Raw genomic sequence first — 15,956 nt, 5'->3', positions numbered from 1 at the left:
GAATGATTATGTCTTCTTTTGTTTTCACAAGTTAATGTATTGGTTCTGATTTTGATGGTGTTAATTATTGTCTCCGCCAGGCCGAAAGGCATGGCGAGAGTATGTTTTGCACCCTGTCCGTCCGTCCATCCGTGTGTCCGTCGTGTCCGTCCGTTGAAAATGAGCACTCGTGCTAATATACACTGTAAACAATGCATCTGGTTTCGTCAAATGTAATTGTGATGTCCATATCAAATAAATAAACAACGTAACATAACATAACATAAGGTAGGCAGTAGGCTAAAAAGCCTACCATGCAATTCATTCAACACTGATGATGGCATATAGGATTTACACAGACAATAATCACACCAAATCACTACCAGCAGCTGATGAAAAAGCTCAAATGAAACAAACAAAGCGTATGATTATTCTGCAGCCTGTGTGAAAGGCAGGCAAACAGCCCCAGACTGAGAGAAACGCTGAGTCATCTTCAACCTGATGAGCCCAGACCTGCAAGGAGACAAGACTCAGCCAGGAGGAGCACATTCTTTTACTGTGTGTGTGTGTGTGTGTGTGTGTGTGTGTGTGTGTGTGTGTGTGTGTGTGTGTGTGTGTGTGTGTGTGTGTGTGTGTGTGTGTGTGTGTGTGTGTGTGTGTGTGTGTGTGTGTGTGTGTGTGTGTGTGCGTGTGCGTGCATGTGTGTGTTTGTATTACCATACTATACTTGTAAGGGCCAAATGTCCGAAGGTACAGTAGAATATGAGACATAGATAGTAGTGAGGAATCATTTTCCTGGTCCTCAAAAAGGAAAACATGCTGGTTTTAAAGGAATAGTTCGCCAAAAAAAACGACATATTTTCTATCAATTACACACACCATGAAGCATTGAATTCATGGAGATTTTTTGGTTTTTGTCTCATTCCTGAGACAATCATTTGATTACCGGCGGAAAGATGCTAATGTATCCGGTAGGAGACTCAAAGTTGTCTCCTTGAGTCTCCTACTGGAGATCAAATTATTGGTTTAGGAATGCGTCAAAAACCAAAAAAGAATCCCCTACCACCACCGCATGGTGGTACACTGGGTGTGCCCGTGTTGCCCCATGAAATCACCTTCATGGTGTGTGTAATTGATAGAAAATACGATACGAAAAAAATCTAAATATTTTTTTTTCACGATTTTTCAAAAATAGCAGATCTACAAGCTCATAGCGCGGCACTCGGTGCCGTGCTATGAGCTTGTAGATCTGCTATTTTTGAATAGCCAAAGAAATGTAAAATGACACAGACGCGTCCCCGGTCTTAATGGGTTAAGGTTATAACTTGATTTTTAGAGATACATTTACTTAGGCTAAAATTAGAAAATATTAATGTCTGGGTTAGGTTTACGATTTAGAAGTTCACTGAAAAATCGCTGATCTACAAGCGATGCGACACGTTGTGAGCTTGTAGATCTGCTATTTTTCGGCTTTATAGCCTCGCGATTAAAAATGCCCCGAATTTTTCTAAATGCCACTCATAAAATCGGCGAAAAACGGTGTGTGTGTGTGTGTGTGTGTGTGTGTGTGTGTGTGTGTGTGTGTGTGTGTGTGTGTGTGTTGACAGGGAGGTGCCAAGGAGAAGAGGAGGTGCACGACGAGGAGAGGAGGAGCTGCAGAGGAGTCAGACACAAGGAGACCAACCTTTCTGGGAGTCGTGTTTCTCCGTCTTGCTCTGGTAGTCGAAGCCCATGGCGCTCTGGTCCACACGGTCCGCCTGCACTCCGTACCGACCCCCAAACCCAGTGGAGTAGTCTGTACAGCAAAGCAGGGGGGAGGGGGGGGTCAAAAGGTCAGGGTCAAGCAGCATGGGGAGTGGGGGGGGTCAGCAGCCCAATTCCAAAATCCTCTATGATGGTGTTCAACCCAATAAGACCGGGAACACATCTGTGTCATTTTTAGATTAAAAAAAATAGCAGATATACAAGCTCGTAGATCTTGTAGATCTGTTATTTTTGAAAAATCTTGAATATTTGTGCAAATCTTTTTTTTAAAGCGAACATTTGTAACAAACCTTTGCTTCTGGGGGGGGGGGGGGGGGGGGAGGCCTGGAACAAAATATCTGACAAATGCTCGCTTTAAAATATATCAAATTTTCCACGATTTAAAAAAAGTTAAAATACAGATCTACAAAGCTCAAGCTATGAGCTTGTAGATCTGCCATTTTTTTAATAGCAAAATAAATGTTAAAATGACACAGATGCGTCCCCGTTCTTAATGGCTTAATAAACCAACTTACTAAAAGACTCATTTTTATTTGGTCGCGCACCAGTGTCACGCACCAGCAAAAATAGCAGATCTACAAGCTCACAAACGTGTCGCGATGCATCGTGAGCTTGTAGGATATCAGCTATTTTCGGTACGATCATCAAGGCTGTGATTCAGTGGAAGGCACAAGGCCACAGGCAGAGAATCACAGTCCTATCAACACCACTACTACTAACTAATTAACTATTTATCATATCTAGGGATGCCACAATCTGACCTTGAGCCAATTCGAAATTCGGACAGCCCTGGCGAATATTTTTCGATTATTCGACGGCGCCGCCACCCCCCCCCCCTGATGATAAAAATCCGGCCCTGAGTGTGTGGCTGCAGCAGCACTCTGAGTCTGCACAGACAGCGCAGCTGGCTTCCTCCACTTTACAGTAAAACAAACTGTGGCCATTTACAATTATTAAGACTATAATATTACTATTATTAGTATTAGCATATATTTTGTTTGAAACTAAGGCATAAAAAAGTAAAAAATAAATAAATAATAATAATAATAATTAAAAAATATATATAATTAAAATCAAATTTTAAAAATCATTTTCGATTATGGAGACTGTAACGAATATTCGAAAATTCGAATAATCGGTGGCATCCCTAATCATATCATGGGAGAAAATGGGATCCACAAGCTGGCAGGTCTGTCATTTTCACCAAATGTTTGCCCCAGAATAGAGACACTAGGGTCCATATAGTTAAAGTAACAGTATTGAGGAACAGAGTTGGAATTGAGGCGCACACACACACACACACACACACACACACACACACACACACACACACACACACACACACACACACACACACACAACAGTGACTAATCACACTGACTGTCAGACCCTGTTGAAGACCCACGCGTCGGTCAGCTGTTGCCTTGCTCAATACATCTATTATTTTTTCACCTGAAGACTCAGAGCATCATTACCTTTCTCCCTACAGTCAGCCTCACCACCACAAAGCACAACACCAGCACATCATCACCACAAAGCACAACACCAGCACATCATCACCACAAAGCACAACACCAGGTTCTTCTGCTTCTAGATATGCTGGGTTGCTTTGTAGCTGTCAGTGTGAATGCAACATATGGACAATATGGAGGCTAATAACTGGTCATATGGAGGCTAATAACTGGTCATATGGAGGCTAAAAACTGGTCATATGGAGGCTAATAAATGGTCACATGGAGGCTAATAACTGGTCATATGGAGGCTAAAAACTGGTCATATGGAGGCTAAAAACTGGTCATATGGAGGCTAATAAATGGTCATATGGAGGCTAATAACTGGTCATATGCAGTGGTGGAAAGTAACTAAGTACATTTACTTAAGTACTGTACTTAAGTGAAATTTTGAGGTATTTGTACTTTACTTGAGTATTTCCAATTTCCAATACTTTTACTTCTACTCCACTACATCGCAGATGCAAATATTGTACTTTTACTCCACTACATTTACTTGAAAACTTTAGTTACTAGTTACTTTTCAGATATAAATTATGATATAATGAAACATACATTAACCACTTTAAACCTATTTTATACCTAGGCTATTTGAAAATAGCAGATCTACAAGCTCACAACGCGTCGCGATGCGACGCGTTGTGAGCTTGTAGATCGGCTATTTTCAAATATTTAGTACTTTTACTTTTGATACTTTAAGTACATTTTGATGCCAATACTTTTGTACTTTTACTCAAGTACATTTTTAATTCTGGACTTTTACTTGTAACAGAGTATTTTTATATTGCAGTATTGGTACTTTTACTTAAGTAAAGAATTTTAGTACTTTTTCCACCACTGGTCATATGGAGGCTAAAAACTGGTCATATGGAGGCTAATAAATGGTCATATGGAGGCTAATAAATGGTCATATGGAGTTGGAATAAGAATCATCATGTGACATCACCTTTCTGTGAGGCGTGTTTCTCCGTCTTCCCAGCGTACTCGAACCCAACAGCAGACTGGAATCACACAGGAAACACAGAGACAAAACACTATGACGACAGACAATCACGTTCCACATTAATATAGAGCATCACTAGCAGCATTGTACAGAGAGCTGGACGGTTACAGTGGGTTTGCTTTCATGCTCTCTGACACCATGTGATCCCTGATTCTTGTATGAAACTACAGATGTGTAAACCGTGTTATTTATACACAACCAAAACATTAAAATTGACAGGCCTTGTAAGTGTCACGTCCTAATCAACCTTACAGGTCTGTAACTCTGAGAGTACAAATTATGGAACCAAATGAACCCTTAAGGGTCTGTAACTCTGAGAGTACAAATTATGGAACCAAATGGACCCTTACAGGTCTGTAACTCTGAGTGTACAAATGGAACCAAATGGACCCTTACAGGTCTGTAACTCTGAGAGTACAAATTATGGAACCAAATGAACCCTTACAGGTCTGTAACTCTGTGTACAAATGGAACCAAATGGACCCTTACAGGTCTGTAACTCTGAGAGTGTACACATGGAACCAAATGGACCCTTACAGGTCTGTAACTCTGAGTGTACAAATGGAACCAAATGGACCCTTACAGGTCTGTAACTCTGAGAGTGTACACATGGAACCAAATGGACCCTTACAGGTCTGTAACTCTGAGTGTACAAATGGAACCAAATGGACCCTTACAGGTCTGTAACTCTGAGAGTGTACAAATGGAACCAAATGGACCCTTACAGGTCTGTAGTGTGCCGCCGTTTTTCCTTTTTCTACTTTGTACATAATAGTGTTTTGTATTTGTTGATGTGTTTTTTTTTTCATGCTAGGTTGATGAATTGAATACATAGGGCCACAATGGAAACAAGTCCCCAGGACTTTTATGTGTTATCCTTTTAGGCTAAATGTCTGACTGTACCTTTGTGCCGTTTACATTTCCGACTGATAAAGTATTCAATCGATCAAAAAGATCTGTGACTCTGAGAGCGTGCACATGAAAAAAAATAAAATAGAAACCATTAACACATTCCATGCCAGAGTTTAATCTCATAATGTACTCACCAGTGCCAGCGTTTTATTGTTGTTTTTTTGTTTTTTTCATGTCGCCACAGACCTCGCTAAATAAGTTAAAAGTGCGCGTTCATTTGGTTCTAAACACACAGCGGATCTGTGAGAAACGGCCAGCGAAAACAGTTTCCAAATGCGAGCCGCCATCTTGAAGATACAGCGGATCAACGCTAAACAGTGATCAGCGAGGAGAAAAACAACAACCGAGAAAATCGAGTTTTAAACAGGATCCCAGACAGGAAGCGGATACGATTGAAAAAAACGGAACCCGAATAATTCCGTTTCCTGTCTTCAAACCGGAAACGTAAATGGATCAAAAAAATTCGGAAAGTGCACCTGGGGAAATTTCAATGGGAATCGGCGGTTCGCGTAGATCTACGCGATTGGCATTCAATGTGTTAAGGGTCCATTTGGTTCCATTTGCTCGCTCTCAGTCACGGGGGTCCATGACATGAAAAAGGTTTTGAGAAGCACAGGTCTAAAAAGACAGAGCGTACCTGATCGACGCGGTCGGCCTGAACCCCGAACTTTCCTCCGAAGCCCTTGGAGGTGTCTGTCTGGGAGCAGTGCTTAGACAACTTCATCTGGTAGTCATGACCCACCGCAGACTGGAGGAGAGAGGAGAGAGGAGAACATCTAGTATACATGACACACCGCAGACTGGAGGAGGAGAGAGGAGAACATCTAGTATACATGACACACCGCAGACTGGAGGAGGAGAGAGGAGAACATCTAGTATACATGACCCACCGCAGACTGGAGGAGGAGAGGAGAACATCAAGTATACACACTGATTTGTTTGGCTATTCAAAAATAGCAGATATACAAGCTCATAGCGCTGCACAGAGTGCCGCACACATTTTTAAGATTTTTCAAATAAATCTACAATGACACAGACGCGTTCCCGGATTGAATGGGTTAATGCTGACTTTGACTCATCACAGACAGACAGACAGACAGACAGACAGACGGATACAAAGAGAGGTAAAACAATGCTTGGTCATTGCATTCATGCTGCAATGAAAAAATGACAGCTGACAGACAGACAGACAGATGGAGCGAGGGAGGGAGGGAGGGAGGGAGAGAGGGAGAGAGGGGGGGGGGATTAGAATGACTAATGTCTGCTGACTCATCCTTCACACACAGAGACACAGAACTGACAGACACATCACGTCAACAGCAGCAGAAAACATGAACAATGACCTGAGTCTCTGTTTAGACTAAAGGTCATGAGAGACATCATGACAGAGTGGTCCTCAAGCCCTTCTGGATCAGGGCTCATGTTTCAGAACATGTTTATTTAAATGATCCATGGATTGTGATCTGGCTTGGATCAATGACCACTGACATAGTATACTATTACGTTACTATCGGTATCACAATGGAAACACATTTTTCTAGGTTTTAAAGAAAAAAACATACAATTTTCTTGTTTTAAATCTTAGTGTTTTGCCAATTATTTAAAGGTAGGGTAAGTGATTTGCAATTATTCAAATAATTGCAAAATGGGTCTATGTTCTGATAGTGCTCGTTACTATAGAGTGTCCTGTCCATATAAGGAGTCTCCATGTCTCTCCAGCTCTTTATAAAACAGAAAATACATTTTCGTTTCAGTTTCATTTCCAATTTTATCCAATCAGGATAGAGAACTCAATCAGGATATAGATTAAACAAGTGAAATTAGAAGTGATGACATTAAGAAATGAGCAGACAAAATTGGAACTGGAACACTATAAAAATGAAGCTTAAAAATGGGTACTTTCTCCTGATTGGCTGAGATTTTGACACCTACCAGAAAATGTATTTTCTGTTTATTAAAGAGCTGGAGAGACGGGGAGACTCCTGTTACTGAACAAACACTCTATAGCAATGATTACTATCAGAATATAGTATTTTAACCTTTTAACAAAATACTTTTTGTTTTAACCCAAAAATATCACTTACCCTACCTTTAAGGTTCCACTCACGGTGTCCTCACAACCCACACTGTTCTATACAACAAACTCGAGGTCAACAGGTCAACTATTTGCCTCTTCTCATAAATGTTCCATAGTGCCTGTATGGTGACGAGTCCAGATGTTCACCTTGTCCATGCGGTCCTGCTGCACTCCAAACTTGCCCCCGTATCCATGCGAGGCCTTGGGCATGTCCTCCAGCTCCGCCTCCTTACGGGAGGTGTGCTCCGTGGAGACGTTGGCGCGCAGCTGGTGGATGCTGGACAGGAGCAGAGAGGCATGAAGGACACATGAACAACACCAGTGTTTAGCTGAGGTTCTTTAAACAAGAAAAATAACCCTTTTTCACCCAGTGCCAATTATCTAAGTCAGGGGTCTTCAACCTTTTCAGGCCAGGGACCCCCTAACTTCGTAGGTAGGGGGGCTACCACATATATTGTATATTTATGTATACAATTGTGTTTTATATTGCCTGCTCCTATACGCACCTGCCCCAGTAGGTGTGCAAAATAAAAATTCTCTACAAAATATGTATAAACATACCATTTTATTGTGCATTGTGCCTCCATTTATCTGTTTGCTATGGATTCATGTTATGTTTAAAGACAATTTGACATTTTGGGGGAAAAAAAGAAAAAATAATATATTTTTTTTCCAAACAAAAATATTGTTTAATCAAACAACAATTTCGCGGACCCCCTGCAGTACCTCCGCGGACCCCCCTGTTGAAGACCTCTGATCTAAGTGATGATCCTGGACGTTACAGTCTCCTGCATGTTTTTGTGAGGGTATTAACTACCCTAGGAGACACGTCGGGGAGAACATGCAAACTCCACACATACCCCACCTAGGGTATGGGCACTGATGACGCGGAGGAAAAGACACGCCCCCCCAGCGTCCCCGGCGGGAACGCAACCCAGGACCTTCTAGCTGTGAGGCGACAGCGCTACCGACTGCGCCACCGTGCCCCTGTTGAGGTTCTGAGGTTACTCAAATAATTGCCATTAACGATGTAATTGTGTGTTTGGCGTTGATTGAACATTGGAACATATTAATAATGTGAAAAAATCGGTTTGCCTTTTAGGCTTCCTGATCAAAAATTGCACAGGGCAGATATGACAAATAACTTAAATATACAAAGGAATATTTACATATCTAATATGTATTTAAATCTTATGCATGTAAAAATTGCAGAAATAGCAGATCTACAAGCTTACAACGCGTCATGAAGTGACGCGTTGTAAGCTTGTAGATCTGCTATTTCTGCTTTTTATATATTTGAAAATGTGAGGAAAGAAAATCTACATGTAGACGGTTATGACGATTATGACGATTATGCAAAGATAACTGCGATTATCGCAAACAATTGCGATTATGACGATTATGTAATAATTGTGACAGGCCTACTGATCACCCTGAAGGGATTTATTTCTCAACAATGACCAGCGGCTGGCCGTCAATCACCCGGCTTATTACAGGGCTACTTGATACATTCATTAATAAATTGAACCAAAAGTAAAAACACATTTCCTTGCTTAAGGCAATGAAAGTATTCCATAAGTGTTGCTCTGGGAGGACACGATCGCCTCGGAAAACAAGGAAGTGATGATCAAATAGAATACATTTTCTGTTACTGCATCGTCTATTTCTCGCTTCAAAATGTTTTCAAAAACATTGTTGAGACTTGAGAGCGACGTTTAGCTGTAAACGACACGGTGTGTTTGTTTACATGGCTGTTGGATATCAGTTATAATATATTAGTTGGATACAGCACAAAATCAAGCAGGTGCTCTGAGTCTTTGATTAGACAGCTGGTCTGTTATAGAGCGTCGCAGTTCCCGCCCACTTCCTGTTTTTTTTGGTGCCGGAAGAAAAAACTCAATGCATTTTTCCATTGACATTTCCAAAAATATTTATATCTATTAATTTAAGCCTCGAATCAAGCCATCACGAGATGACATGAATCATGACCATAAAACGTTTTTTTCTGTGATTTTATTTTATTTTATATTTAATTATATGATATACTATATTTAATAAATACCCTTTGTTTTGCCGTTTTCAACAAAAAAAAAAATCACAGAATCAAACGTTTATGGTCATGATTCATGTCATGTCATGATGGCTTGATTCGAGGCTTAAATTAATAGATATAAATATTTTTGGAAATGTCAATGGAAAAATGCATTGAGTTCTTTCTTCCGGCACCAAAAAAAACAGGAAGTGGGCGGGAACTGCGACGCTCTATAGAGCTCATCGGTCTCATTATTCAGAAATAACACACGCTGAATTCAGTGATTGACCAATCAGAATCAAGCATTCAACCAAGCTGTGTAATAATCAGAGTTATCATGTGGTTGAACTTGACGCTTGCCGATTCATCATGTTCAACTCACTGATACTCTTCTCCTAACGTCTAAGTGAATTGCTTCAGCGTAAACATTTAAAATAAAGATTAAGCTGAATGGTTCTTGGTGTACTGTATGTTATATATTGCCACAGTAAAGCGCTTTATAAATACAGTTTATTACTATGTACAAATTAGGGGCGGAAATTGGTAGGTACCTGACGATTCAATTCGATTCCGAGGGCTACGATTCAATTAAATTGCGATTAGCGATTAATTTACTTCCATTTATCTTTTATTGATAATAAAAACTAATGGAAGAGATGAGTCACTGTCAGCTGGAAGGTTATATTTGCCAACATCAACAATTGCAGAAAACCCTTTTTTGTAAAATAATACTGACTTATAACAAAGGCTTCTCAATATTCTGATAACCAACCAAAATATGGTTGCTGCTCTGTGCAAATAGCAATATGATGAAAAAAAATAAAATAATAATAATCAATTCTATAATCGTCCATGTCCGAATCGCGATTAATTGCTGAATCGATTATATTTTCCACCCTTAACACATTGAATGCCAATCGCGTAGATCTACGCGAACCTATTTAAAGCCGCAGCGTGCCAGTCGCGTAGATCTACGCGAACCGCCGATTCCCATTGAAATTTCCCCAGGTGCACTTTCCGATTTTTTTTTGATCCATTTCCGTTTCCGGTTTCCGGTCGGAAACAGAATTATTCGGGTTCCGGTTTTTTCGATCGTATCCGCTTCCTGTCTGGGATCCTGTTTAAAACTCGATTTTCTCGGTTGTTGTTTTTCTCCTCGCTGATCACTGTTTAGCGTTGATCCGCTGTATCTTCAAGATGGCGGCTCGGATTTGGAAACTATTTTCGCTGGCCGTTTCTCACAGATCCGCTGTGTGTTTAGAACCAAATGAACGCGCACTTTTAACTTATTTAGCGAGATCTGTGGCGACATGAAAAAAAAAAACAACAACAATAAAACGCTGGCACTGGTGAGTACATTATGAGATTAAACTCTGGCATGGAATGTGTTAAAGGACAACTTTGTTTTTTTACAACCAAGGTTTATATTTTAGCTTGCAATTAAAGTAAATAAAAGATGAGTGTTCTTTTTTTTTCATTTATTGCTTTCTATAGTTTGAGCAATTTTCGCAATATTTTTTACAGTGGGCGGGGCATTCTGTCCGGTGGCTAAATATGCCTTTTTTACACAATGAAAAAGGTACGGTGGTCTTTGATGGCCAGATGTGAGTTATTGTGGACTAGAAGAGCTACTGTAAATAATAATAAAGAAATCACCGGGTTATTGTGTAAAAAAAAAAAACATATTTAGCCACCGGACAGAATGCCCCGCCCACTGTAAAAAAAAAAAACTAAAATCACTAAAATTGCTAAAACTATAGAAAGCAGTAAATTTAAATATTTTAACACTCATCTTTTATTTACTTTAATTACAATCTAAAACATAAACCTTGGTTGTAAAAAAACTAAGTTGTCCTTTAATGTACATACTATACCTGCTGGTTTATGCTAAACGTGTATGTGTGTAAACGTATTAGCGTTTTGCCTATCTTTGACAGGTTTTTCTTGACTTGATTCCCTCCCTTTACTCACCTCCTTGGTGGGTCTTCCTTCTGAAAACAACACAACTGATGGCGCTTGTTGCACAGAAACACATTTAACCCTCTTCTTTCCACCTCTAAACCTGTGAATGTGACAATAAAGTACATTCTGATTCTGATCGACTCACTTTATATGCTCCTGGTGTCCAGAACCCTCCACCGTCTTCGCCCCCCAACGCTGTTCCTGCTCCGTCACATCGTTCTACAACAACCAGGAGATACCAGAAGAACATCTTGATGAATGGACAACCATAGACCAGGAGATACAAGATATAACCTTTATTTCACCACTAAAATACATTAAGACTAGGGGTGGGACGATATATCGATATATCGCGATACTTTCTCCCGCGATAAATAATCGATATGCTGCCGAAAAATATCGATATTAAAAAAAAAAAATGTATTTGTGTAATGATGATTTTGAACTGTTTGGTGCTATTTTATGTGTTTATGAATTGAATACAAGGACTATCGTGATATATCGTTGGTGAATTTTCATGCAATATATCGTGATATATCGTGATATCGCAATATATCGATATTTTCAGATATTGTGATATATCGTTGGTGAAATGTCTTGCAATATATATCAAATATCGTGATATCGCAATATATCGAACATCGTCGAATATCGTGATATATATTGTTATCGTGGGCCTAATATCGTGATATATATCGTATCGTGAGGTACCCATATCGTCCCACCCCTAATTAAGACAGAGTCTCTTTTACAAGTATGCATTAGTGTGGCCACCATGCAGGATATTTCACTAATTCCATGGACATCACAGGACAAAACTATTTACTATCTATAATGTAGGCATTTAGCAGACGCTGTTAGTCCAGAGTGACTTAAGTCTTACAGTAAGCAAGGTGAACACCAGGTAATACATCACATGCATAGAGACAGTGTAGTGCCTCAGTAATCTAGGACATTGGTTCTCAAAGTGGGGACCTTGGACCTTTGGGGGGGGGGGGGGGGGTTCCAGGGGGTCCCCAGCAAAATGTGTTAATATAGCATCACAATAATTTTTACCTTGTATACTTTGGCTATTCAAAAATAGCAGATATACAAGCTCATATCTGCTATTTTTATGAGCTTGTAGATCTGCTATTTTTTAAGAATCTTGAAAATCTTAGAATATATATATATTTTTTTATATATAACATTGTAACTCAAATCATTGCATCTGGGGGGTCCCTGGAAAAACACATTTGAGATGGGGGTCCGCGGCCACATACAAATCATTTTGGGGTCCTTGAAATGAAAAAGTTTGAAAACCACTGATATAGGATCATAGGTAAACCAAGAACCTATCATAAACAGTCTAAACAGCATAATATCAACAAAATAAACATTGTGTACAGTATATTGAAACTATAGACACTATAGGATACCAGGTTAACAAATGAACCTGGCATCTGTCTAAATAATAACATGCTATCTAAATGACATTTTAAAGGGCAACACCACTGTGGTAGAGGTTTGGGTTGTGTAGTTACCTTGCCATGATGTAACTCCAAAGGTGGACAAGAAATCAAAACATATTGCTCCATTGATTAGAAATTGATAATTCAAAATATGCTCCTCATTGACTTACATTGTACGGTGAAACAGATCACTCTTTTAGCACATAAATGAACACAAACAAAGCTGATTCAGACAATATAGAACATCACCAAATCCAGTACTGTTTGTTTTTAATATAATTGTTAACTTCCTGTTGATTTATAGATATTTTTATTAAGAAGAAAACCCAGACTGGATCCACGGATCCGGCTCTTCAAATAGTAAAATCAACAGTAAGTTAACATTTTTATTTAAAAAGAAAACAGTACTGGGTTTGTTGATGTTCTATATTGTCTGAAACAGCTTTGTTTGTGTTTGTTTACGTGCTAAAATAGTGACTTTGAGAGCTGTTTCATCGTACAATGTAAGTCAATGAGGAGCAGATTTAAAATTCTCAATTGCTAATCAATGGAGCAATTATTTTTGATTTCTTGTCCACCTTACTCAACAGCCTAATTACTGCTGGATAAAAGACTCTGGAACAGCTTTTATCCAGCAGTAATTAGGCTGTTGAATGAGAACTAAGCCTGTGGACACTGTGCACTGAACTCACTGTACTGTGTTTTTATGTACAGATGATCTGATCTATGTTTTAATTACAGACACAGTTTCCCTTAACTTATTACCTACATTAGCCACTCTCTTAAATGCACTTTACTGTACTTCTACCTCTATCTATCTTTTAACTGCATTAATGGGCTTGTACAATTAAGAATTTCACCCATATTACTTGTAATGTGATGTGACAATAAAGTTTGATTCCGATTCCTTTGGAGTGACATCATGGCAAGGTAACTACACAACCCTAACCTCTACCAAAGTGCTCTTGTCCTTTAACAGGCAAGGCTAGGTCAAGTGCTACGTGCTGAGGTGGAGTCTGAAGAGGTGAGTCTTCAGACAAAAACACAACAAACAGACTGACTGGTCTGACTACAGTCAGCATTCTATCTGAGAAGGAAGCAGACACAGGTTTGACGTCTACCTCAAAGTCAGGGTCGGTCTCCCAGTCGTCTCCTCCATCGTCCACTGCCACCGAGACAGACTGCCCTGCTGCTGCTTTCCACATCTACACACACACACACACACACACAAATACAGTTAAATGCTGCATCAACTGGGTCACATTCTGTGGTTGATAGTGATGTGCGGGTCGGGTTTTTTTAGCCTGGTATCCAGCCTGCTTCGCTACGTTCGGCGGACTTTTTTTTCTCTCTTCGCTTCTCAGTCTGGAAAGCCTCCCATTGACTCGTTTTGCAGAACTACACTGGAACTACATATGTTACGTTAGGCAACGTCGTTGCTGATTGGATGTTGTTCAAACGAATGACGAATCACAACGATCACACTGTTTTTTTTTGTCCCGCCCCGCACCACAGACCAATCAGAAGCCACGGTAGGTTTCGAAGCTTTTGGCATGTCCCGCCTCCCTTGGAGATAGGAGGCTTTCCAGACTGAGAAGCGAAGAGAGAAAAAAAAGTCCGCCGAACGTAGCGAAGCAGGCTGGATCCCAGGCTAGGGTTTCCCCCCCCCCCCCCCCGGAACCCAACCCGCCTCAACCCGCCCCGCGAACCCATTTATAAATCTATGGCTCAACCCACCCCGCGACCCCGCGGGTCGTACCTATAATTCTGTAAAATCAAGGTTAGAAAATAATCTTCAAGTAGACACCCACCCCAAGCGTAATCAAACTGTTTTATAGTTATTATTCGTATTCTTATTAAGACAAAACAAGATCATGTGATTTTTTTCTATTTTTTTTGCGTGCGAGAGCGGCTGACCCGCTCACCCGCAGCCCGCATAATTGCCTCTGAAATCCTGACTCGACCACCCGTAACCCGCGGGTTGACCCGCGGGTTACGGGTCGGCCCGCTCATCACTAGTGGTTGAAATACATGAGTGTGTCTATGTTCCCCTCAGCCCTAAAACAAACAAAGAAAACACACACACACACACACGCACACACACACACGCACGCACGTACTTCAGAACCCAATCAGGTTTATTGGCAAAAAAAAACTAAACTAAACTAAACATGAATAGTAGTGATCTGGAGGCCATGCCCATGGCACATGAGGAATGCTCAGGAACGCAGCCAGAAGCTGGTGTCTGGCTGCTGGCTGCATCATGTAAGCAGCAGAAGAGTTTCTACTAACTACTAAGTGCTAAAGATGCTGGTCATGAAGGGTCTCATTAATCCATTTCATCCAGGAACGCATCTGTGTCATTTTAACATTTATTTGGGCTATTTTTGGAGGAAAAAAAATGAAAATTTGTGCAAATCTTTGAATACATGCATTTTAAAGAGTTTCCGCACTATGAGCTTGTAGATCTATTTTTTGAAAAGCCAAATAAATCTAAAAACAAGAACCAGGGGACCTGGTACTGCCAGACCCCTAGTGGTTGAAATCTGAATGGCCGGGCTTCGCATGACGTGTGTCCCTTCTATGTCCCTTCTATGACGAAAGGGGGACAGACTTTTTTGGCTGGGGCCGGGGGACAAAGTGACATACCATGTATGGAGAAAACAGGTACAAAGCCTCATGTAAGCCCGACCGACCCCTTGGGTCTGGCAATGACACAGATGCGTTCCAGGTCTTAATGGATTCAATTGTTCTTGTTTGATTTGTTTATTTCAAACAACTGACAGTCTGAATTATCACCAATAAACCTCACTCTCCGGCCGGGCGGTGATCTGAATCATTTCCAGAGCAACTGTACTTTAGTTGACCGTGGGGGTCCCCCAGGCAGGGGTCCCGTCCTGTTTTCCCTCTACACCACCAAACATCTTCCCCTGAAAAACAGCCGATTAGCTATTTATTCGTTTTTTTTGCTGAATGTTCACCCGACAGTCAGGGGGGCTATAATAGGGTTCATGTGGTTACTGAACCCCCAACCCTTCCAGAGGGAACATATTAACGCTGACCTCCTGCTGAATGAATACACTAACAGCTGACTCACTGCACCGCCCGGATGTGTGTCAACTCAACCTGAGTGGAACCCGTTTGTTTTGGACCGGGTCCACCGACTTCAGTGGTTCTGTTGTGGAACAAGAACCAGACTGTGTGTGTAGTCCTGACTCAGCACAACCAGAGAGAGAGAGAGAGAGAGAGAGAGAGAGAGAGAGAC

The 15,956-nt window shown here is 40.7% G+C and overlaps 1 protein-coding gene across 2 annotated transcripts in view; it reads right to left on the bottom strand.

Annotated features, from left to right (window-relative positions):
* cttn (cortactin) overlaps window positions 1-15,956 on the bottom strand; it is a 42,983-nt gene that overhangs the window by 22,854 nt on the left and 4,173 nt on the right. For both annotated transcript variants that reach the window (XM_080454215.1, XM_080454216.1), the window contains exons 2-7: window positions 13,813-13,896; window positions 11,386-11,459; window positions 7,394-7,523; window positions 5,807-5,917; window positions 4,201-4,255; window positions 1,664-1,774 (exon numbers count right to left, since the gene is read on the bottom strand). In XM_080454215.1, the coding sequence (XP_080310341.1) occupies window positions 1,664-1,774; window positions 4,201-4,255; window positions 5,807-5,917; window positions 7,394-7,523; window positions 11,386-11,459; window positions 13,813-13,896 (565 nt within the window). The remainder of the gene's footprint in view (window positions 1-1,663; window positions 1,775-4,200; window positions 4,256-5,806; window positions 5,918-7,393; window positions 7,524-11,385; window positions 11,460-13,812; window positions 13,897-15,956) is intronic.

Source organism: Gymnoscopelus braueri, assembly GCF_963280865.1.
Source record: "Gymnoscopelus braueri genome assembly, chromosome: 1".
Lineage (NCBI taxonomy): Eukaryota > Metazoa > Chordata > Actinopteri > Myctophiformes > Myctophidae > Gymnoscopelus > Gymnoscopelus braueri.
This window is presented reverse-complemented; position numbering and strand designations above follow the sequence as displayed.